Consider the following 23,758-nt stretch of genomic DNA (forward strand, 5'->3'; position numbering starts at 1 on the left):
GGACAGAGTGGGGGCAGGGCCAGCGCTCTGAAACGTCCATGACAGCAGGCTGACAGTGGGGTGGAGGGTGAGGATTGCAGGAGGGGCTACAGGCAGAGACATAGCAGCCGCGTGCAGGGGCGTTCAGTGAGGCCTGCTGGCGGGTGGCCTGGGCAGCTGAGGACAGGAAGCCACACTGTTCCTTTGCACAGTGCCTCTCTCAGGGGCCTGGGGCTGGTGGCCGCTGGGTCTGCCCATTCTGGAGCCCACCCTGACCTGCCCTCCTGCCCCTCCTGGTTCCCCGGCCCCCTCCACCCTCGTGCCTGAGCCAGAGCAGGGCCCAGAGGCAGCGCAGGGTAGGGACACACACTCAGTGTAGGGCTGGGTCCTAACCCGGGCTTGGCCACTTCTCAGAGACTTCTGTTGTCTCATGGGTCCCAGGTTGTTACGAAGGTTAGTAAGGTGGCTGTGTCACACCCGGCACCGTCGTGGCCCCCGAGAGTCCCTATAAACAGGAGCTGCTGGCGGCTGACTCTTCAGTTCTTGTCTCAATCTTCCATGTTGCTGAAAGGCAAACCGAGGTCTACAGAGAGGGCATGACTGACAGAGGACCCCGCAGGGGCGGCAGAGGCGGGCGTGAGCTGGGCCCCGATGCCCCGCGCACAGCCCTCTGCCCCCTCCAGTGCAGGTCGCAGGGCCAGCTCTGGCCGCCCCCCCCCCACCTTGGTATTCACTGCTCCAAGAGGGGATTCAGGGCCCTGGCTGGCTGGTGGGGGGTGGGGGGTGGGGGAGGGGGATGGTGGGGAAGGGAGGGCTGCCACCTTGCTGCGTGTGTGTCACAGCTGTCCCTGGGACCCCGTGTCCTTGGCCACACGTCCGCAGACTCTCTGCTCTGACCCAGAGGGCACTGAGCCCTGGCCTGGCCAGAGATCATTCTGCCCTCACGTGGCTCCCTGGGCCTCTGGGGACCGCGTTGCCACTCGGCAGCGGACGCCTCAGTAGACCCCTTGTCAGTTAATTTGGCAGCTCGGTGTCCGGGGCAAGTGGTCTTTGAGAGGCATAATATGTCCACGTCAGAAATGAGTTATGGGATTCTCCATGGGGCTGCGGCCATGCCTCCCTCTCCAGTCCCTCCCCGAGAGGTTTGCTTTGTCATTAGCCCCTGTGTTTGCGTGTGTCATTGCCCCCCCCCCCCCCAGTCAGCGGGTGCCCACAGGGGACTCATTGGAGGCCCATTATCGGTGTGGGTTGGGAGGGATGATGCGGGGGTGATGGGGGTCGGCCCATCTGCACACACATGAGGCCCTTTGTCTCAGGCGTGGTGGGGAAGATGAATGAGGCCTGTCTAGGCCTCTGCCGCCTGGGGGACATCAGGGGCCGGGGACAGACCTCGGGCTGGGCGTCGGGTAGAAAGTGGCCTGCGCTCACTTCTGTGGACAGAACCAGATCAAACAGGTTTGAGCAGAGATAGCTGAAGGGGGCGGGAATGAAGAGGAAGCCAGCAAAGCCGGACGAGTCAGGAGGGGCTTCTGCCCACCTGTGCCGGGATTCCCCCCGAAGCTGATGGAAACTGTGGAGCCGGGGGTCCCCTCTGTCTTGTGCTCAGTCCAGGCCGACGTAGATGCCTCACGGTGGGGTGGGGAAACCGAGGCCTAAGAAGGCCAGGGGCAGGCCCGAGATCTCTTCAGGAATCAGCAGCAGGGCCAGGAAATGCAGACATCTCCTCCACCGGGTGACGGCTCGAAGAGAAGGTGTAGGTTCTGGGAGCAAGAATGGGGCTCTTGCCCATCGCTGAGGTGTTAGGGGCTGAAGGTGGGCTGGCCTGCGGATGCAGGGAGCTGTCTTGTTTCACAGATTTGAGCAGAGTCGGCCACACAACAGTGAGGGGACGTGGAGGCCTAAAACCGGGGAGCTGCTACAACATGAGTGGAGACCTACTCGGTGGTCACCAACCTTCCATGCTTCCCCATGGTCTCAGGGCACAGTCCCGACCCCTTGGCTTGGCTCCTGAGGCCCACTGTGACCGTCCTCTGCCTACCTCCCACACCCACCTTGCGAGGGCACCTGGTCCAGCCGCTGGAGACCATTCCTCTGGACTCACGCACACTGTTCCCAGTGCTGACCCCTGGTGACCTCACTCCCCGGACTCTGAGAGCCCCCCTTCCGTGTCTCTCCTCCCACCGGATCACGCACCCACGCCTCACCGGCTCCCCGGTCCCCACGCCAGTGGAGGCGCCCAGTGAACAAAGGGAGGGAGGAATCGAACCACCAAGGGCCCAACACTTTGGGGACTCACTTCTGGCGTGCTTGCAGAGGACCTTCACGGGGTGCTTCCCTCTGTCCTAGCGATCTCCGTCCTGGGACAGTTTCCTAAGGAAACAACCCAAATCGCAGAAGGAAAAACCCTCTGAGACACAGATGTGCCACCCAGTGCCCCTCGTGCCATTAGCAGTGGGCGAGCGCTAAGTGTCCAAAGGAAGGTCTCACTGTAAGTAAACAGATATGCGTCCTGCTGGCGTTCACGCGGGGGACCCCAAGCCGGCGGGGACAGCGGCGGGACGTGTTGGCTCTAGAGTGGTCGGTGTTACGGCTGCACTGGGCCTGAAGCGCCGGGTTGCTTGTACTGTGGTTGTACAGCTGCACGGGTGAGGCCGACCTGCTGGCTCTTCCCCCGTCAGGTTCCGTGGTCTCACGAGGCCGCCTTACGCTCACCTTTTGCACCTGGTGGGACAGCCCCTCCTGTCTGTCCTTCCTTTTCGAAGCCGTCTCGCTCATCCTGGTATCTTATTCTTCCGTATAAGTTGTAGAGCCAACCTGCCAAAGATCCCGTTAGTATTTGGGTTGGGCTCCAGTCGAATTTACAGCGTATTGTTGCGAGAGAACCAATCTATGGTATTGAGTCATCGTTGTATTAGTTCTGAAAGTCAACAACAAAGTGACGAGGACACCACATGGCATAACTGCTTACGCTATAACGGAGGGGAAAATAGAATATTTTAGTGTTTAAAATATGTAGACATATTTGTTAAAAGGGGGACACTGACAAACCTTGGCATATCCCCCAAAGGGAGAGCAGGCTGAGGAAGGAAGCTGGCAGCGGGCGTGCCTGGCGGGTCCGGTCCAGCCTGGAACCCTGTGGCTCTGAGGTTCCAGCACTGAGCTGAGAAGCCCCCTCTGTGCCTGTGTGACTCGGAGCCCGTGGGACTTGCCCCCGAGGCTTGCCTTGGGGGACGGGGCCAGGCCGAGTGGACTCAGAGAACGGCCACAGCTCCCTGAGAGCAGAGCCCCGTCCAGGGAGGGGGACGACAGACCACAGGGGACATGAAGTCGTTCGTGGATTCCTGACCTCCTCCGACCCCTTCACAAATCGCACACAAGACCTCGTGGCCTGCGATGTGAACCTCCAGGTCAGGCTGGCCCCTTGCGTGGCTGTTTCCAGGTTAACAGTGCTGGTGACCATCCTGGTCTCACAGACTGCAAACACCTGATCGGGGGAGGGGCTGGTCGCCAAGCTGCACAGAGAGCTTGGACCCTGGGGCAGCTCGAGGGGGGGTGGTGACCTGCTCAAAGCCACGTGGCAGGAGAGCCACGCAGTCCGTGTCCAACCAGGCCTCCCCCAGGCTTCATCCCCGACCCCACGGCGTTCTGCAGTTTTGAAGTGCTTGGAACAATAAAGACGTTTCCCAGGCGGACATGGTTCTCCCACCACAACCCCCACCCCACACACAAGGTAAAGCCTCCAGGACCGCTGTGTCAGCCCTCAGGGGCGATGGATGTGTCAGGGCAGAGACAAGATGGATGGGTCGTCCTTAATGAGCCGGTCAGAGTCCCCATCATGGGCTGGGGGGCGGGTGGCTCTAATGACCGCTGGGCCCGGCCTCCCTGAAGATGGACAGTCCAACCACACCATCCTTCATCTGTGCCCCCAAAATGACTGTGGCAGGGACACCCACCCCATCTTCTAAGGTCCACTCTCCCCGTCTCTGAGGCATGCATGCTAGGGGAGAACAGAAATATCAGAGCCTCATTAGGAACAAGCCAAAGGCAGAATCAATCACTTCAAGAGGGGAAGGAGGCAGGCAAGGGCCCCTCTTTGGGTGGAGGCAGGAACCCCACCCTGAGTGCCTCCCTCACCTTGCAAAGCCAGGCGCTTCCCCGCAGAACTTCCTGGGACTATGATTTTGCTTCTCTCCACCACGGAAAGGCAGGACGCACAGACTGATCCAAAGCCTCAGACAAAGGCCCCCTGACCATCATTACCACCTGCCCATCCCAGGAAGGGGACAGATGAGGCCTCTGCTAGGCTGTTCAGACCCCAAGGCCTCCCACGGGGCCCGGGCTCCCGAGAAGCTGCGTCGATTGGGACCAGGCTGCAGACGCACAGCATCCAGGCCTCCACCTCCCCTGCTCCCTCCTCTACCCACCCCCCCGCCCCCACCCTGGTGAGGAACAGGGCAGACAAAGGCCTGGGGAGGGAGGAAAGTACGCAGCCCCCAGAACAGCTGCTATAGAGGCGAGCGAGCGTGTGCAACCTGCAGCCTGAGAACCGCATGCAGGATCTCGTCTCCTCGCTGGCCGTCACTGAGGTCCGCTCTGTAGCAGGCCCGGCTGGGCTCCGGGCCCCGAGACTGCTTGCAGACTGCGGGCAAGATGGACGTATAAATAAATAGGGCGAGCGCTCTGGTCTGCCAGGGGCTGTGGGGAGGGCCAGAGGCAAGTGTCGGGAAGCTTCCGGAGTTGGGGGCCTGTGAGCTGGGTCTGAACCATGAGGGGTTTGCCAGGCAGACAGAAGGGAGATCAGCACAAAGCGTGGAAGGGGCACGTGGTTTCAGGGGGCGGCCGTGGGGGACCTGAGGCCAGGCGGGATGCAGGGCCCAGGTCACGAAGGCCCTTGGGGCCAGGGCCAGGGCAGATTCTGAGGCTGGGGCACTGAGGAGCGGTTTCAGGGTGGGGGGTGCTGCTTGCTGAGAATGAGGATGAGGCCACCGGGGCAGCAGCTGAGGGGACACGGGTGCCAGTCCCGTGAGGGCAAGGAAGGCCCGTCCTCTCCCCGGAGCCCGTGTCTGTGTGTCGGGTGGTGCCCCACAAGGTCAGCCTGGGCCCTGGTGAGGGTGCAGGGGCAGCTTCTGACGGTGCTCCAGGTAGACCCCCGGACTGAGGGTGTGCCGGAGAGCTGGCCCCGCTCCCCACCACGTGGCCACCAGCCGTGGCTGCAGCATCCCGGCAGCCAGTGGGGGGGAGGGGGGGGCGGGGGGGGCTACGGAGAAGTGCCCTCCCTTTGTTCCCACACTAATAATCCCCTCAAGCAAACCAGGGAACGGAGCTGAGTGAGTCAAGTGGTTCGTTTCCAAACCCTGCGGCAGAAAAAGGCCGCAGCTCAGGGTCAGCAGGTGCACCGTACCTGCCAGCCTCCACTGCTGCTGGGCAAGTCCCTTTCCCTCGGGGTGTTGGTTCCCCACCTGCGCAGGGACAGAGTTCCAGCTCTGACCGCGTCACACCTCCCCCTGCACATGCAACCACATTCACCCTGTGAGCGATTACCGTGTGATCAAGAAGGACGCTAAAACTGACCAATGACCCGGCCAAGGTCAGCGAGCACATGTCAGAGCCTGGAAAAGGACCCCGGTCTCCTGTTCCCGCGTCTGCCCCTGTCAGAGTGACGGTATCTGCCTCGTTCACCCTGGTGGGAAGGTGCCCAGCAGTTGTCCGGTTTTCGTGTGCGTATTTGTTTCCAAGTGGGGGGTGGGGCGGAGTCATGCCTTCCCTTGGGGTCCTTCCCTACTCCCTGGAACAGCCAGCCTGGTCAGGCCTCTGCTCCTGGGGGGGCCACTCCTCAGAGGCCCCTCGACTGACTGCGGGTCCAAACAACGTGGCCTGTGATTTCTGGCCTGGGAAGGGGAGGTGGGCTGTGCCCAGGGCCCCCTGGGATGATGCCCCATCCTGCGTGGGCACCGGGGCATGGGCGGCGCTGGGAGGGGTCGAGCTGCCTGGCGGCCGGCTCTGCCCAGGAGATGCTGGCAGGCCGAGGGGGGCTGGGAATGCTCAGCTGAGGTAACAATACAGCCCATGAATCATATTTACAAACACTCCAGTGAGCAGGGGAGGGACGTTAATTAAATATTCACATCCTGCAGGGCCTCAGGGAGCCCTGAGGATGAGGACATGATTGTGCCCGGCAGGAAGTGTGGTGCTGCTGGAATGCAGGCTGTCCTGGGGCTCCTTCGGCAGCCTGGCGGGTCTTATTACAGTGATTAATTTCGAGTTATCAGCAGTAATGCAATCACCATCACAGGCCAGGAAAGCCCTCTTCATCACTCACAGCCCAGGCTGGGGCGGCCTCGGAGGAAGAGGGGCCTTGTCGCTGGGGGGGGAGGGGAGAAGGAAGCCAGCGTCCCAGCGCCCGCCTTCCCCAGAGGGGCCACCGGGTCTGCAGACCTAGGCTGGCAGAGGCCGGAGGCCGCGGCCCCTCAGGTGGGGCTCGCGGAGCGCACCCAGCTGCCTCATTGATTGGACAGAAGCCCCCGGACGTGTGGGGAGGCTGAGGCAGCTGCAGGAGCCCGGGGGCTTCTGAGGACCCACACGCCCCACATCCGTCAGTCTCGATTAAGGAGGGCCGCCGGAATGGGGGAGGCTCTCCAGCCACGGCAGCGTTGTCCCGGAGACGCCTGGCCGGGGCCGAGGGAGGAGGAGGTGGGCGTCGCTCTCGTCTGAAAACCATTAATCCCGAGACGGTGATTGAGCCCCCGTGACGGGCAGGCATTGTGCTGTGCTTGCACGTGCCGCACGAGGGGCAGCAAGAGGTGATTGATCAGGGACGAATGGGTGTCGCTTTCTTTATGGACTTTCAAAGGCACCATTTGGCATCCTGAGCGGGCGATCGATGAGAGGCAGCTGACCGCCCTGTGGCCACCTCCAGGCAGCAGGTGGATGGGCCCACGTGGCGGACGGTCGGAGGGCCTCTCTGTCACCTGCTCTACCCTGTTAGCAAGGCCGGGGCCCTTGCCGGTGCGGGGCTGCTGGCCATCAATTTACCCTCTCCTTTTGCACTGAACGGGAGGCTGGGACCGTTGCCGTGTTTCCTGATAAATTATAGCCGCCGGCCCCCAGCCCTGCAGCCCGAGGATCCCAGCACTCGTATAAATCAGACTGGTGAAAGCTGAGGCTGTCATTTTCAAGAGCAGGGCATTCATTCATTCAGCAAACCTTCACGGAGTGCCCGCTAGGTGCCCGGGCCTGTGCTGACTGTAAGACCGGCGTGGTCTCAGCCTGCCAGCGGGCCGGACAGACACACCAGCACGCATGACAGGCGCCAAGGGGGCCTGCTGGAAGGAGCCTGGACTCTGGACCCAGCTCCATCACCTCCTGTGTGATTTGGGCCGGAGGCTCAGCCCCTCTGAGTCTTGGTTCCTTTACCTGAAAAGGAGCCACAAGGACACCTAGCTCCCAGGACGGTGGTAGGAATTACGTGTCCATGTAGCACAGGGCCAAGCCCGGTGCCTGGCACCTGGGGGCCCTGTAGATGGTAAGTTCCCTCTTTCTCCTCTGCCCCCGCTGCCTGTGGTGAGCCCACCCTGGACCGTGGGAGGCAGAGGAGGGATGCTGGACTCCACCTGGGTGGACAGGGAAGGAAGTGCCAGCGGGAGACGAGGGGTACGACTTCAAGGATAGGGGCTGAGGGGGGCACTTGGGTGGCTCAGCCAGTTGAACGTCTGACTCTGGCCCAGGTCAGGATCTTGCTGTTTGTGGGTTCAAGCCCGCATCGGGCTCTGTGCTGACAGCTCAGAGCCTGGAGCCTGCTTCGGATTCTGTGTCTCCCTGTCTCTCTGCCCCTTGGCTGCTCGCACTCTGTCTCTCAAAAATAAATGAAAACATTTAAAAAATTTTTAAAAGAATACGGTCTGGGGAAGAGGGTTGTAAGGGCATGGGGTGTAGGGGAGAAACAGGGGTACCTGGAAAGCAAGGAGACAGAGGAGGGGCTCGTGGAGGGTGCAGGGTGCTGAGAGAAGAGGTGGAAACTGTACCAGCCACGAGGAGCTCAGAGGGCTGGTCCCACCACCGCCTGCAGGACCAGGGGCTGGGACGCTAAACTGACTGTGGCGGTGGCTCAGGCCTGGGGCCTAGCCTGGGAAGAAGCATCAGTGGGCTTTGGGGCTGGAGAGAAGGCAGCTGAGCCACAGGAGGGGCCGGCGGGGCAAGCAGACCCACAGCAGGGACACACATGGCCGGGAGGGTCACCTGGAAAGGGCCCAGCGTCCACCCCAGAGCGCAGCATCCCCCTCAGACACAGGCTCACAGGTGGAGGGAGAATTCGGGGACCCGAGCAGACATGGCCCACGCAGAGAGAACTCCCCAGAGCACACAGGTGCCCACAGTACAGATCGGGACACGCCGTGGACACACACAGTCTGCAGCTGGGGAAACACAGCATACGAAGCGCAGAAAACACAGTCACGGAGCAAGTGCATCCGGACAGACCACAGCACAGTGACCCGTTCATCCCGGTCTGTCCACGACTTTCTCACTTCACCTCCGAAGCTCCCGGGTCCCGGGAACCCCTCGGTCCCAGGCAAACCAGGACCGCTGGCGACCCCAAGTCGGAGACACGCAGACACACGTGGCCTGAGACACTGAGTCGCACACAGAACAGAGACCAAGCTCACACCCACACACACCCAGGGACGGGCACGTAAAGGCTGGGACGCGCACACGTACACATGCACACGTGCACACACCTACACCTACACCACTGAAACAAAGGCCAAGCACATCTTAGAAAGGGGGAAATCAGCCGTCGCATCAGTGGCCAGTGGGACGTGGTCCCTGCTCTGATGTCACGAACACGCTTCAGGGCTGGAGGAACAGGAGTGAGCAACCGCGGTGGGCCCCACACCACGCTGTAGACACCCGACACCTGCGTGTAGTGCTTGTCCTTCAGTGGTGTCCCCGACAGGCAGTCAGTGTCCCTCTCAGGTGGTGTCCCCAGCGGTGTTCCTGACAGGGTGTCCTCCAGCAGGAGAGGCAGCCTTCCCAGCTCCTCCGTGACACCCTCAGGCTGGCTCCCAGCTCTCAGACCCCTGCTCTCCTGCTGCAGCCTACGGGACATCCCCTTACCTTTCCCTGCCTTTCAAGCCACCAGGCTGTGCTCTTGCTGCCGCCTCGGTCTGAGACGTTCACCCGGCAAACTCAGAGCCCTCCAGCTTCCCTAGGTGTCCCCTTCCCTGAAGGCTCCCGGCCTGACCCTGGCACAGTCCTTCCTTCCTGCTCCTGCATCACGTGGACGCTCCCGTGTCCCTCTGTCCCTGGGCCTGTCCCTCTTACTAGGGGCTGGCTTGCTACTCGACTTCTCTCTTCCCCTCCACCTCATGGAATTTGGGGGCCAGCCTCACCCCTCAGCTTTTAGGAGCCTCAGACCCTGGATGGAGACAATCATGGATTCATACCCTGACTTCTTTGACCTTGAGCGAGTCACTTAACCTCTAACCCCCAGTTTCCAAATCTATAAAGTGGGTGTAATAACAACCCCCTTGGGTTAGTTTGAGAATTGCAGGCCCTTGGACAAAGTAGGTGCTTCATAAATATTTGATGGATGAGTGAAACCATCGCTCCAAGGACAAGCCAGAACTCCAATGGGGGCTGGTGGACGAGCCAGGACTGAGAGGGGTGCACCGCCCTTGGTTTTCAGGAGTTCCTTTTACCTCTTAGGGCAGACGTGGCTGGGATTTTCGTTTCCACGTCACAGAGGACGACACTGAGGCTCACCGTGCTTTGACTTGCTCCACAGGGAATGGGCTCTCCACGGCAGTCTGGGACTAATGCCCAGGTTGACAGAGTTGGACCTGCCACACCCCTTCCTCCGGCTCCGGGTTTTAAGCAGAGTTGTTCTCCGTAGGTTCAAAGGTCAGAAATCCCAGGTCCTGAAGAGCTCCACAAGCCCGATGCCTGGGGCCGGCAGCCAGGGATGAGGGCCCCGCTCCACTTCATCGCTTGGCCAGGGGCCAGAAGCCCCCTCCATGTGCATGATGAGCCAGCAGAGTGGGGTGGTAAGAGCTCACATCTGGGGCCAGCCCTCCTGGGCTCACTGCCCAGATCTGTCCCAACCAGCTGATGACCTCCTGTGCTGCAGTCTCCTCACCAATGACTGAGTGCCACTCACGGGACAGCGGGATAGGATGAATGAATGCACGTGTACGCGTGTGAGTACTCACGGGACGGCGGTGTAGGAGGGATGAACCCATACCTGCATGTGTGAGTATTCATGGAGCCCTTGCTCCCATGCCTGATACTTAGTAAAAGCCAAGAACTGTTAAGGACTTGTGTTTGCTCCTCTGTGGGACTCCGTGGTCGCCAGGACCGCCGCCGGCCTGGTGACGCCCGCCATCCAGTGCCCCTTGCACTCCGTTAACCTGGAAGAAGCTGGCCCAGAAGGGCGGGTGGGCGCCTACCCCGGCCTTGCCCCACAATCCAGGTCTTCTTTGTCCTGTTCTGCTAACTCCCAGATTGTCCCAGCAGTGTCCCCAGCCCCCCCCCCCTCCCCGCCACAGAGAGCTGTCCTGAAGACCCCCACCGGGACCCTCTCCAGAGTCCCCAGCTTTCAGGGACTGAACTCTGACCCCCATTCTTCCGGCATGAATTCGGCCTGCCTGAGGGCATGGGGCCAGGCCAACGGGCCCCTGGGAGGCTGGGGCTCTGGCCTGCCTCCAGGCAAAAGTAGCAAAGCTCAGCAAACAGGCCAGGACGGAGGCAGGTCAGTGGCCTGGGGGGAGCTGGAAACAAGGGGTCTGCAAAGGCAGAGAACAAAGGGGTCTTGGAGAGAGGGCCCAGGCCCCAGCTCCTGCTTCTGAGAAATCTGCATCAGGGGAGGAAACTCCAGGAATTGGCCTTACCCCAGAGGCAACAGCGGCCAGCTGAAGACAGCCGCCTTGGCCTGGACTCTGGGGTCCCTGGATCCCAAGGTGCCTGACCCTGAGGTGTCCGCAGAGGGCTCATGGACTTGCCCCTGTGGGAGCCATGAGGGGCCCTGCCGATTTCCCGATCTCCCAATTTCCCGTCTAGGCACTGCTCGACCCGGCCCTCCCCGAGCTCAGCCCATTTATCTTCTGCCTGGACCTACATCCAGCTCCTCACAGGCCAGCGCCTGGGCTCTCCGCCAGCCTCCTTACAGGCCGCCAGAGGGACGGGTGCAAGACGCAATCTGACCAAGTCACTTCTTACAATACCTGCTGTGGAATCGACCAAAGCGGCTTCTGGAGGAGGCTCCACGGGTGCGGGCTTCAAGCACCAGAGCCAGATGCGCACGCTGAGGGCCCCTCTGAGATTCCTGATGTGTATCAGCACCTGAAGGGCTCCCTCATTCTCCTAAATGGCAGTCTTCATCTCTGCCTGCCTCCCTGCAGCCCCAGCAGCCCCAGGGCACACGCTCTCCAACCTCACAGGATGCGCAGGCCCCAAACCCTGGCCCCCACTGTCTGTTGTCCTCTCTGTCTCCCTGCGTCCGGCTGTTGGTTTGCACATCTGCCATCGTGCCCTCCCACCTCCACTCTGCGTGCTGGGGTCCGGGAGCTGTGGCATGGACTTCCCCCCGGCGCCCTGGCAGTGTTACCCTCCCATGCGTTCCCGACACTGAGGCTGGGGCAGCTTCGCAAACGGACAACAGGACCACAGCTCACCTCTGCTCAAAACCCTTCCACGGGCCTCCACTCTGGGAACACTGCTTCGTGGCCCCGTGTGCTTCTGCTCACCTCCTGTCACCCCCTGCTAACCCCCTTCAGGCTATGCACTCCAGCCACGCAGGAAGACATGTGGTCCCCCAAATACAGGCACTGTTTCACAGCTCCCATCTCAACACACGTGGTTCTTTCTGATCACGCCCCTCTGGATGGGCTCTGCATCCTGACCCAAGTCAGGCCAACTGCCTGCCTCTCGGGCGCCAGCAGCCCGATCAGCAGTGATCACAATGGTTTAGGATCCCCCGCCCTGGTTAAACATTTGGACCCTCGAGACAGGATCTGGACCTTCAGTGGTCACTGCTCCCAGATCTAAGCCCAGTTCCCAGCTCAGAAAGGTGGTTGGCAGGAGTTGGTGAACAGAAGAGTCAAATTGGAGAAGGAATGAGGGATGGCAGGAAGGCTCAGAGGGGTAGGGCGATTCTGCCAACCTGTTTGAGGCCCAGGCCTGAGCTGGATCCCTACCCAGCAGGGACTGTGCAATGGATCCTGAGGCTAGGTCCACAGAGGCACCACGGTGGCAGTGTTTTCTCTGCCCTCTTCACTCTGGGTCCCCCAGGCCCAGTGACAGGAGGCTGTCCTCCCCTCCCTTTGCCCCCTGATGAGATTTCGGGCTCCTAAGAAGCCCTAGCCCCTTTTGTGTTTCCGGGCCACCTTCAAACGTCATGACTAAGCACCATAGGCTCACAAGGACCCAGGCCCACTTCCCCCAGAAATGCCGAACTGGCTGTGCCCTCCCCATTCCTGGACACTGCTCCCACCCTTGGTGCCTGGACAATGCACCAACCACTGTCTTCCCGTCACGGCAGCCCCAGCTGGAGGGTGGACGACTTCACGGGGTCCCTCTCGCCCCATCCCTCCATTCTATTACCACGACCTCCTCCCTCCTCTTCTCCTCTCCCCCTTTGCCTACCCACTGCCTCTGCTTCAAGACCTGCCAGTCACGTGCACGCTTCACCCACAGCCTTGCTCATCCTCAGGGGCTTTCCCTATGGTCCTGACTCCCAACTCTGCTGCCCTCCAGCCCCTCCAGCTCCTCCCCAGCCCCTCCCCAGCCCTGGTCTTAAGATGGCAAAAGCCTAGGGGCACCTGGGTGGCTCAGTCGGTTGAGCGTCCAACTGTTGATCTTGGCTCAGGTCACGATCTCACAGCTTGTGGGTTTGAGCCCCACATCAGGCTCCGTGTTGACAGCATGGAGCCTGCTTGGGATTCTCTCTCTCTTTTCTCTCTCTGCCCCTCCACTGCTCACGTTCTCTCTCAAAACAAATAAACTTTAAAAACATATTTGAAAAAACTTGCTGGGGAGCAGTGTCGGATGGGGGTGGAGGCTTGCATTAGCTGGATGGCACCCCCGTTTTGCTCCCTCGCTGTAGAGACAGCAGAGACTCTGTGAAGCGAGTTTGAGTGTGTAGCAAGCCTATCCTCTGCCTCCCACACTCAGGATCAGCTACGTAATTGGCGGATCTCATTGCAAAATAAAAATGCAGGACACATTGTCCAAAAATGATTAAGGATTTCAAGATGGCAATTGCAGAGCATTGAACCAACCACCAAGCCCCCCTGAGGACAGGGGCCTGTGTGACTGCACATGCCTCACACCGGTAAGGCCAGCCCTGCCCACACCTCTTGCCAGCGGGGATGGTCTCTCTCCCCTGTCCTACCCTCAGTGGGTTTCTAGGACAGCTCCTCAGGGCCTCAGGGCCTCAGGGCCTCAGGGCCTCAGGGCCTCAGGGCAGGAGCCCAACCCCAGACACCTCCAGAGGTCCAGAGCCTGTTCAAGCAGGGAGTGAGCACAGATTCCTGCAGCCCTCCGGGGGCCCCCTCCCCACTTCCTCAGGGCTATACAACACTTACACCCTCTTCCAACCAATGCTTATTTATGGAGCCCCACCTGGCTGAGCTTGAGCGAGAGAGGACAGGTTGATGAACGAACACTCGGTCACTACACTGCACGAGCTCAGTTTATGGCGGGACGAACCCGAACAAGAGCAAAGCCAAACGAGGATCCTGTGGGTTGAGAGAAAAATCATCATATCTGATTGGGAACGCGAATGTCACAAAAGAGACAGTACGAGGATGGATTTTAGTGACCTGGAGAGGAGAGGAGAGGAGAGGAGAGGAGAGGAGAGGAGAGGAGAGGAGAGGAGAGGAGAAGGGCATTTCGGGGACAGGGTTCAGGGGCAGAGGCATGGCGGCTTCTAGAACCCCGAGTCGTGCAGGCTGGCTGAGGCACAGGCACGAAGGAACAGCGGACAGAGACCGGAAGGAAACCTCGGCGTCTGGCGTGGAGGCTCACAGGGCTGGTGGAGTGTCTGTGCCCCTGGCTGGAGACGCCACGGGGACTTAGACGCGGTTGGTGTGTATTTGGGAGCAAAGGGAGAAGGGGGACTTCCTTTGTACTGTGCAGAGCCACACTTCTGGGCAGAACAGCCTGCTCCTGCCTAGGGCTCCGGGGTCATCGTGTCCAGCCCTGGCGACCGCAGTCCGGTGGCGCTGCGGCCTGAGCCGCCTCCTGCCCTGGGCACGCCGACGACGGTGAGGGCCAGCAACCCCGCGGGACCCCGGGTTCCGCGCAGGGCCTGGGCCGCGCGGGGCTGGGCCTTTCCCGCCACTCGCTCCCATTGGTCCTGCGCCAGGGTTGTGTGGGGGTGGGGTGGGGGTGGGGGTGGGGGTGGGGGTGGGGGTGGGGGGTTGCGGAATAGGACCCCGCACTGGAGCGGTGGGAAACCGGCTGCGCACACCCCGAAGGCACGACCGGGAGTGGGGAGGGCGCGGCTCCCAACCCAGACGGCCCCACCACGCACTTTATTTCAACTTTGTATCATAGTTACTCTCAAGCATGCACACAAGTACAGAGGCTGATGCAATGCTTCCCCCACTTCCCCACCGCCCCGCTGCGGCAACTGTCCGCTCCGGGGCCACTGCTGTAGCGTCCGACGCGCCCCCAGGGCCCACCCCCGGCTGCAGGAGAGCGGGCTCCGGGGCCGCAGCACCGAGACCGGGGTGCCGACCGCGGCGCGAGGCCCCGCGGACTGGGAGCTCGGTAGCGGGTAGGGCGGCGGGGGGCGGGGGCGGGGCAGGGGGCGGGGCGGGGGCGGGGCGGGGGGCGCCCTCCCCGGGACTTCGGGCGCGCGGGCTGGGCGCAGAGCGTCAGTCTCCGCCCTGCAGCTGCAGCGAGCCCGCCGCGCCGTCGCCGCCCGCAGCCGCCCGCAGCCGTCCGCAGCCCGCGCCATGCCCAACTTCGCCGGCACCTGGAAGATGCGCAGCAGCGAGAATTTCGACGAGCTCCTCAAGGCGCTGGGTAAGCCGCCGCGGTCGGTGCGCGCCTGCGAGGGCGAGCGGCCCCGAGGCGCCCCGGACCCGCGGGGGTGGGCTCCGGGACGGGCCCGGGCAGCGGGGAGTCCCCGGGGCGAGGGCGAGGGCGAGGGCGAGGGCGAAGGGAGCGAGCGTCCCAGGGCCACCCCGTGAGAGCTCCGGCGAGGGCAGCCCGGGAGCCGCGCGCCCCGCGGACGAGCGCTGGAGGCTGGGCGCCTTCCCCGACGGTTCGGCCTCGTCTCGTGCTGGAGCCGCTCAAGGGGGGATTCTCGCCGGAGTCCGGGACGGGTCAGGGCCTTTACACTGGGAGACTCGAGTTCACCGTGCTGCTCGGGAAAAGCCGCTTACCCCACCCCAACCCCCACCCCGAGCGTCAGCGTCTCATCTCGGAAATCCGGGCGAGGGTCGGGGGAGGAGTGGGTCCGTCCTGAGGTCCCTGTCTGTGGTCGGAGGGTTTGGAGAGTGCCGGGCCGGCCCTGGGACCTGAGCCCCGCGGCGCGGCCCTCCGGTCCCGCGCAGGTGTGAACGCCATGCTGCGGAAAGTGGCGGTGGCGGCCGCGTCCAAGCCGCACGTGGAGATCCGCCAGGACGGGGATCAGTTCTACATCAAGACTTCCACCACGGTGCGCACCACCGAGATCAACTTCAAGGTCGGAGAAGGCTTCGAGGAGGAGACTGTGGACGGACGCAAGTGCAGGGTGAGGCCCCGCAGCCGGGCGGCGTTCCGGATCCCCCCATCCCCACCCCCACCCCCACCCCCACCCCCGGGCCGCCGCAGCCTGTGGCGCGCTTTCCTTGCAGCGCGCGCACAGGCTGTTTGCAGGGAGGATTTGTGCTAGTGGGGTGCCCTGGGCTGGGGAGAGGGTCTGCCCTCACCCCGCCACGCCACGCCACGCCACCCCACCCCCGATCCGCCCCGCCCCGCCTTGCTCGCAGCCGCCCGGGAGCTGCCGGAGTCCCCGGGCGGCGGCGTCCGCAGCGGGTGCGGGTGCGGGTGCGGGTGCGGGTGCGGGTGCGGGTGCGGGTGCGGGTGTGAGCCCAGGCGCTGGCGCTGCGGCGCGGAGGTAGCTGCAGGGTCCGCAGGTCCGGGTTGCGCCGTCGCCACATCTCCTGTCGCAGGTGGAGCTGCAGCGCTCGCCTCCCGCCCGCGCCCCCCCCCCCCCCCCCCCCCCGGGTCCCCAGGCCCCCCCCGGGGACGCTCCGGATCCAGCTTAGGCAGCCTTTTGGGGAGGCACCTCTCCCTCTGGCCCCCAGCTTGCTGTCTTAAAGGAAAGGCGGAATCCTTCCAAAAGCAAGGCAGATTCTGGCGGGGAGAAGGGCTTTCTTAGTCCTCAAGAGCAAGACTTTTGTATTTCTACGTATATCGGCCCCAGGGATGAACCAGCGGACTGAAGCCAGCGGTTGTACATTCCTTTTTTAGATGGGCAAAAATTGCATATCATTGATCTCTGGAATAGAGTGGGGGGACAGATGGAAAAAAAAATCGCTGCTGCTACCTTTTCTTAAAAAAGTCTCCCTCCTATTACAGTGTTAACAACAAAAAAAAGTTGGAGAAAGTGAGAAATTGATCTTCACCTTTCCTGAGTGTTGCCTATTTGATCTGCAGAGTGGGACTCTGGGCACTGGGTTTGAGAGAAGGACACAGAGACACAGCCCCCAGGAGGTGACCCACGTGACAATATTTGGCCCACAGAATTGGCATGGCCAGAAAACGATGTCCGGGGTTGGAGCTGCCAGGATCTGAGCCTCTAGTCACTGTACCGTTTGTAAAAAACAAAAGAGTGGGTAGAGGTAGTAAGAGTGAAGGTCTGGGAGTCACTAGGAGACAGCCTGGCAGTCAGCAGGGCTCAGTTGGGGACATCACTGGTGGCTACTGCCAGTGACAGTGATTCCTATAAAAACTCAAAGGCTCACGCAACAGCCTGGAAAGTTGGGGCTTTTTGTTCCCCAGATGCTAGTTAGAAAGTGAGTATGTGCACATCCCATATCCCCCTCCCCCCCCCCCCCCACCCCTGCCCTACCCAGCTGTAGAGCATTTTGCTTTGTGCAGATACTGGGGAAACATGCCCCTTTCACCTCCCACCTCCAACATGATTCCATGTTCCTAGAGGGATGTAACCTGGAAAGTGGCAGCGTTTTATCCTCAGAGCCGGAGATCCCCGGGTTTATCAGAGCGATCTGAGGGCAAACAGAAAAGATGTCATCCCAAAACCGTGCAGGGAGGAGCACCTGGCCTGTTCGTTCTGGGGGTGGTTATAAATATGGTGTCTCGGCAGTTCTAAAATTGTATAGTTCGGATGTGAAGGTTCTTGTCCTTAATATCCCAGTTGCTTGCAGGGCTAGTCCATTTTGACACAAATGAAACCCTGCAGGCTCTAATTTTATTCCTGGAGATGTAAAGCATGGGTCAGTGGTGTGTGAGTGTGAGTGCAGGGGTGGGATACAAGGTATATTTATACCCCATAAAATCCGTGACCAGCCCTCTGGATCTGGACTCCACAGGGTGCAGCACGGGGCTGCGTGCCCCGCTGACAGGGACCATGTGTTGCTTTTCTCCACAGCAGTGACTCTGGTGTTCATTGTTGTCTCTGCTCCTGCTGCCAAGACCGTAATTAATGTCACTAATGGTTTTCCCACCCGCAGAGTTTGGCCACTTGGGAGAATGAAAACAAGATCCACTGCACGCAAACTCTCCTCGAGGGCGACGGCCCGAAAACCTACTGGACCCGCGAGCTGGCCAACGACGAGCTCATCCTGGTGAGGCGCTTGGGCCTTAGATCGAGCCCGCAGTCCCCAGATGACGCCCACAGTGGGCCGTGAGAACGCGATCCTCTCTCACCCAGAGGGACTCCGTTTGCCCTGGGTTAACATTGGAGCGGAAAGCTTGAGGTGACAGTTTAAGTCAGAGGAAATCATTGTTACGTGTGGGAGGAGCACAGTGCAGAGGCAGAGCAGGGCCAGAGGCAGGCTGCAGTGGCCGCACTGTGCATCCCCATGGCGACGCGGTGGCTCGCTCTGAGCCAGAGTGCTTGGGCTCTGGGAGGTCGCAGGGTGTTTCACTCTGCAGAAGAGTTGTTGTTTTTTTTTTTCCTTCCCCCTCCTCATCCCCCATTTTGCTGCCGGAGAAAGATTTCAGGAATTTTAATACGTCAGCACTGGGAGCCTTTGAGAGCATTTTTACCCCTAGACTTACTTATAAACTGCATTGGCCTTAGGGAGCCCCCGCACATAATGCTAATTCGGGGAGTGTCCGAGTGCAAATGTGACAGTGTGGCAGTGGGGCTTTAGAACTGGAAAAGGTGGGCTCAACTTAAAGATACTCAGATTAAAACAATTTAAACATTCCTGGCCACACAAAACGTACCTGGTGAGGCCAAGTTAGAAACCCCTGTAGTTTAATCACACACCTCCTTCTCCTTTACTTTCGGTGTTGGAGGCAAAGGAAGACGGGGAGGACAGGGCAATGGTCATGTCACTGTCTCTTTATGTTTCAGAAGAGACCAAGCTTTCCCTGAAATAACTCCACCCCGCACTGCCTCACCCCCCCCTTTGTTCTCTATCATGCATATTGTTACCATCTCCCCTCTAAGACAGCTCCTCCTCGGCCCGTCTTAGCAAATGTCACCCTGTAGTCTTGGGTAGGGAGCCAGCAGAGTGGGACAGCCACCCTGTGTGACCTGGGCGTGGTCCTTCCCTTCCCAAGCTGTAGAATGAGGCCTTCCACTAACACGTGACCCCGGTGTCGCCCTCAGCCCTGAAATTGCATGTTGATCTTTGTCTTTACTACTTTCATTGAGGCTGCTTGAGCTGGCTTCTCCTGTCCTTCCCCCGCAATGATCCAAGTACTTTCTGCTTTTCTGGAGAAGGCACTGGCTTCCTTTGCAACCTGGTTAATGCTGTTTCCAGGGAAGGAATACTTGATGGGGTTGGGGGAGCAATCTGAGGCTGACACATGGGAGTTTAGGAGAAGAAGAAACAAAAGCGTCACCGGTACCAGAGCCAGCAAAGACCTCCAGAGTTCTGGAGCATGGCTGAGGGCCGGCCGGTTTGCTGTACAAGAAAGTGTGATTTTATTAACCTTGTAACATCCCAGCGGCCAGAGCACGGTCTGCTGGAAGGACTCCAGCACTCCCACCCCCGCCCCGTTCCGCTGTGCGTCCTTCTCTGGCTCAGCCGACGACCATGAGCCTCAGAGGGAGCATGAATTCTTGGCATCTGAGACCTGAAATACGGGCTTTTGTTTCAAGGCTTGTTATCATTAATAAACCAAAATGCAGGGAGATGCTGTCTCTTTAACAAGAGGCAAATTATCCTAGTTAAGTTGAAATAAGCTTTTCCAGTGCCAACAGCAAATTGTCCCCTGGGGCTGTAAGCCGCCTTCTGTGAAACAGTATCTTCCCTCAGACCACTCCGGAACATTCTAGAGTTTCTTTCAGGAACCTTTCAGCATGGCTGCAGGCTGAGAAAGACATCCCAGATGTGATTGGAAATGTAATTTGCTTCTTGAATCATGAAGCCACTTGTTGGCCTGGGTGAGGGGTCAGATGCTAGGGTGGTCACAGCACGCGGAAAGAGTCAAACCCCCAACCACTCCGTGGCCGTAGAGCTGAAAGGTCGGCACATCTAGAGGTGAATTTCGGTGGGCCCCCTGCCCTCCTTCCCCGGACAGAGAATTGTCTGCAGATGGAGGAGGTGTCCAGAGCAGGGAGCACAGGACAGCTATGCCCATGTGACCAGGAGCCCCTACTTGGAAAAGAAGTTGGTGATGGGCATTTGCTTCCTTAGTGTCACTCATAACTGGTATTTCCCTGAAATGCACATCAAGATAATGTCCTAGCACGTGTTCCCTGAGAGCCATCTCACAGTCAGCTGATGGGCCCAGACCTGAAGGCCCAGGTTTATCCAGGTTCTCAGCCTCTCTGGGGCCTCAGGCCCCTCTGAGAATCTGAGAGATAGGAGCCCCCCCCCCCCCCCGAAAAGTGTATGTCTGCAGACATGCCCACATCAGGTCTTCAGACTGGAGAATTTTGTTTTTTTGTTTTCTTTGTTAAAACATACTGCTTTCCCTGTTCTGACCGCTTGTGAGAGCCCAGGAGGCAGGCCTGTGAATAACTGCTACTTTGGGGGAGAGTTAAGATAAACTTAACTTATGAGTGATACCATCTCAGGGCCCAGAAGGAAAATCTCTGACTGTGGAGCGATTTGTGCCCTCCCCATAGCAAACAGGTAAACAAACAAAGAGCCATAGAATTTTAGCTGGAAAGAGCCTCTGGGGTCATCTTGTTCTATTCCACCCCTCCCACTCCAAACCAGCAAGGGAGGCAGGGACGTGCGTGCCCGGCTTTCCCAGCCATGTGCTGCAGAGCGGGGTCTGGAATCCGCTGCTGCTCAGACCAGTTCTCTAGCTTGCAGGTGACTTGAGTGTGGGCAGCCACTTCCTGGAAGCTTCTTTATACCCTCCAATGCTGTCCTGCCCAGCTGTCCCCCGTCTCCCCCCTGCCTCCCCCCCACTGGCTACAGCTGTCCTGGCCCCTTGCTCTCCTGAGAAGACGGAACCACCCCTGAAACGTCCAATATGACTTCTCCCCGCTTTCAGTTTAATTTTTAAAACCAAAACATTTCTTAAGTCAGCATTCACAGGCTTCAGAAACAAAGGAAAACTGCGCACAATTCTGCTCCCCAGCTGCCTCTCTGCCAGCATGGAGCTTAAGAGAGAAAAACAGAAGAAAAAAAGACCTTGGCCGTTAGCATGAGCACATGGCACAGGAAATTGAATGTCTCTTACCAAGAGTTTTTAACAGGGCAGTAAGCGGCCTTATTAGCGATATGCTTTAAACAGTTTTTCACAGGCATCTGTTCTGATGGTTTTTCCTTTTCTGCAGACTTTTGGCGCCGATGACGTGGTCTGCACGAGGATTTACGTTCGGGAGTGAAGGTGGCCGGCTTCCTGCTGCTTTGGGGGTGGGGTGCATGTTCCCTGAGAAATGTCATAGGTCTGAGCTGCCAGTGGACCTTCCCTTGCCCCATATCAACGTTAGGTGACCCCATGTTCCCTGCGACAGTGTGGTAGTGTTCCCCCCCCCCCCCCCCCGCCCCGAGGCCTCTGTACCTCTGAGTCCCTGGCGCTCCGTAGTCTGGCATCGCATGGTTTGTCAGTCATTAAACTGGTTGGCCACATTTCAAGGCTTTTCCTGTCTCTGAACTGCCTCTTCAGTTTCAGCACGGGGTTACCGTGTACCTGCTGTCTTAGCACTACGTGTTCTGTGTCGTGGTTGCAGCCTCAGCCTGCCGCCCAGTCCCGTGCCGGGTGCATACGGCAGGGGTGGAAGCTGGGCCCCCTCCACCTGGGTCCGGACTACAGGTCCAGGTGTGCTGGGACCTCACGGCATTGCTTTCTAATTGGATTAGTCTGTATACTGGTGGTTCCCAGCAGGAAAGGGGGAGCACATTCAAAAGGTTAATTGAGGGGAGCTCAGAATAAAGGGACTGTTTACACAGGCATCTACAAGGACAGGATGAAGGGAATCGACAAAGGACAGGGCAGCACTGAGATTGGAAGTAGGGGAGCCATTACTCCCTTGCGCCTGGGACAGGGGTCCCAGACCAGAAGAGCTATAGCCTGGGAGGGAGACCCACCATGTGGGAGCTGTGGCAGTGCACAGAAGAATGTAGTCACTGCCCAACCATGGCCCCCGTGTATGGGGGTGGGCGGTGGAGGGTGGAGGGTTCAGCTTGGCTTGGAGCTAGGGGGTTAAGTATCCTGACCTCCCAGCTTTCAGTCTCCGATCTACCTATGCTACCCACTGGCCAAACACAAGTGGAGCCTAGGGGTGCTGAGGGGCTGTCCCCCCTCCCAGGACAGAGTCAGGATATGTAGGTGGACAGCACTCCACAGTTGCCAACTCTTACATTGTAAAATCAGATTTCACATAAAACTGGATTTCTGTTTCCTGAAGAGAAATTTGGGAAAGCCTGACATTCCGGAACCAACATTCCCGCAGGGTCACAGCTGACAACTTCCCCCCCTTTTAAGTGGAGCTTGTACAGTCCACCACTCCGCGGACCCTGCCATCGTCGTCCCTGCCCTCAGTTACTTTGTTTTCCTGGCTTCTTGGGCATCTCTCCTTGCTGTCCTAGGTATGTGGGTCTTGGTGGAGCCAGGCTAGAGTTAGCTGACCAACAGGGCACAGGTATGGACGAGGCCAGAAGGTGACCCCCAAAGAGCTCATGTTCTCGTGAGGCAGACCTTAAGGCCCAGGGGCCACTACCTGAGTGTAAATGAGGACAAATTTACCTAAAACCTCACACCTCCGAAGTCCAGGGCCCCACTTTGCAACAGGGGAGCTTAGCCCCTCCCTAATACTCTGCTGCTGACACGGAACTGTGTGGGGAGGGCTCGATGGAGCTCACATCCCGCAGCCAGGCCCTCTGTGGACTTCCTCTGTCGTGCTGCCCTCCACGAAAGCACCCGTGGCTCCATTAACAGCCCTGCTTCCCAGGCCCTGAAGTATCAGAGCAAGGGCTGGGCTGGCGTCGGAGGAGGAGAAAGACTGACACTGGGCCGTACACACTCCTGGGACCCGAAGCCACCTCTGCATGTCCCCAGAACTTCTCAAAGCCCTTATGAATACAGCCCCAGTGCCCCTCGACAGTGGATGCAGACGCCAGGACACTCCTTCCATTTTGCTCTTTGGGGCTTAAGCACTTGCTAGAGACAGCCAAGCGCACACTCAGTGCCCTGCACAACACCGTGTCCTGTGGCAGAGAGCAAGCACTAGAGACGTTGCTTGATGGCTTCTTGCGGAAAGAGGTCTGGAGTGGGGCCTGTGAGGGTGGGGAGGGTGCCGGAAGTGGTAAGCGGTGGAGAGGAAGGCCACGTGGAGGGCCAACCCGCGCGCGAGGGTGCTAGACTTGAGGGAAGTGAGGGGACCAAGCTGGCGGCCGGACAAGGGCTGGCCCGTCTGGACTCCACCGGCGGGTACTGAGTGCTCCTCCCGACCGACGGACTGAGCAAGGCCTGACATCCTGGTACACACACTTCCTGGCTCCTGCTGCAGCACCGGCTTCTCCAGACCTGGATTTGCTGCATGAGGGACACTGCCCCGGCCGTTCGGTGCCCATCCCGGGTCCTGGTTGACGGGAGCACCCATTTCCGTCCTGTTCTTCAGGACACGTCCCATAGGGCACGTGTGTTTCCTTCTGATTTGTCTTTTCGGGAGATGAAGCACAGGTACAGTGACGGAGGCTACCAGCTGTAACCCCCACGTCAGCCCACAGGCACAAGGGCACGTCCGTCCGGGTGACGACGTGCGGTCACAGCACCAGTGGTTCACTCAGAACATCGCTGTAGCCTCTTTCTCCTAAGTCCTGTTCCTTTCTCATTTTCCAGGAAAAAAAGGCACAGCGTTTCTCATTCCCTCTTGGCACACCCTGAGGGGACACTGGTGTTCCAGGGAACGCAATCCGGGAATTGTTGCTGCAGTCTTAAGCGTGTGCACACCTTGCGTAGGATAGAGTTTACACACGTGTAGGATGAAAACCCACACAAATATCACTGCCAGCGGACTCATCTCACTAAAAAAAAAAAAACACTGCTCTGCACGTGACACTCCGCTGCTCAGCAATCCCCGGGTCAAACAGCTGCCCGGCGTTCAAGGCCTTCCCCGATTTGGCCTCACCCGGTAAAATAGAAAACACAAGGGCCGCCTCCTGGGCACACCTTCAGTTCGCAAGTGCCAGAA

At 59.6% G+C, this 23,758-nt stretch overlaps 1 protein-coding gene across 1 annotated transcript; it reads left to right on the plus strand.

Moving 5' to 3' along the window:
* The first annotated feature begins 14,639 nt into the window (after positions 1 to 14,639).
* Positions 14,640 to 21,205, plus strand: CRABP1 (cellular retinoic acid binding protein 1). The gene is made up of 5 exons (XM_047846707.1): positions 14,640 to 14,752; positions 14,871 to 15,003; positions 15,537 to 15,715; positions 17,661 to 17,774; positions 20,900 to 21,205. Exons 2-5 carry the CDS (start codon positions 14,934 to 14,936, stop codon positions 20,948 to 20,950), a joined length of 414 nt encoding a protein of 137 aa, XP_047702663.1. The 5' UTR covers positions 14,640 to 14,752; positions 14,871 to 14,933; the 3' UTR covers positions 20,951 to 21,205.
* The last annotated feature ends 2,553 nt before the right edge of the window (positions 21,206 to 23,758 follow it).

This window comes from Prionailurus viverrinus, unplaced genomic scaffold, assembly GCF_022837055.1.
Source record: "Prionailurus viverrinus isolate Anna unplaced genomic scaffold, UM_Priviv_1.0 scaffold_40, whole genome shotgun sequence".
Classification (NCBI taxonomy): domain Eukaryota; kingdom Metazoa; phylum Chordata; class Mammalia; order Carnivora; family Felidae; genus Prionailurus; species Prionailurus viverrinus.

Excerpts from the sequence above, each read along its gene's own strand:
- CRABP1 (XM_047846707.1), top strand. The coding sequence starts at position 14,934 with ATGCCCAACTTCGCCGGCACCTGGAAGATGCGCAGCAGCGAGAATTTC. Across the intron at positions 15,004-15,536 it reads CGAGCTCCTCAAGGCGCTGG|GTGTGAACGCCATGCTGCGG; the intron begins GTAAGCCGCCGC and ends GGTCCCGCGCAG. Across the intron at positions 15,716-17,660 it reads TGGACGGACGCAAGTGCAGG|AGTTTGGCCACTTGGGAGAA; the intron begins GTGAGGCCCCGC and ends TCCCACCCGCAG.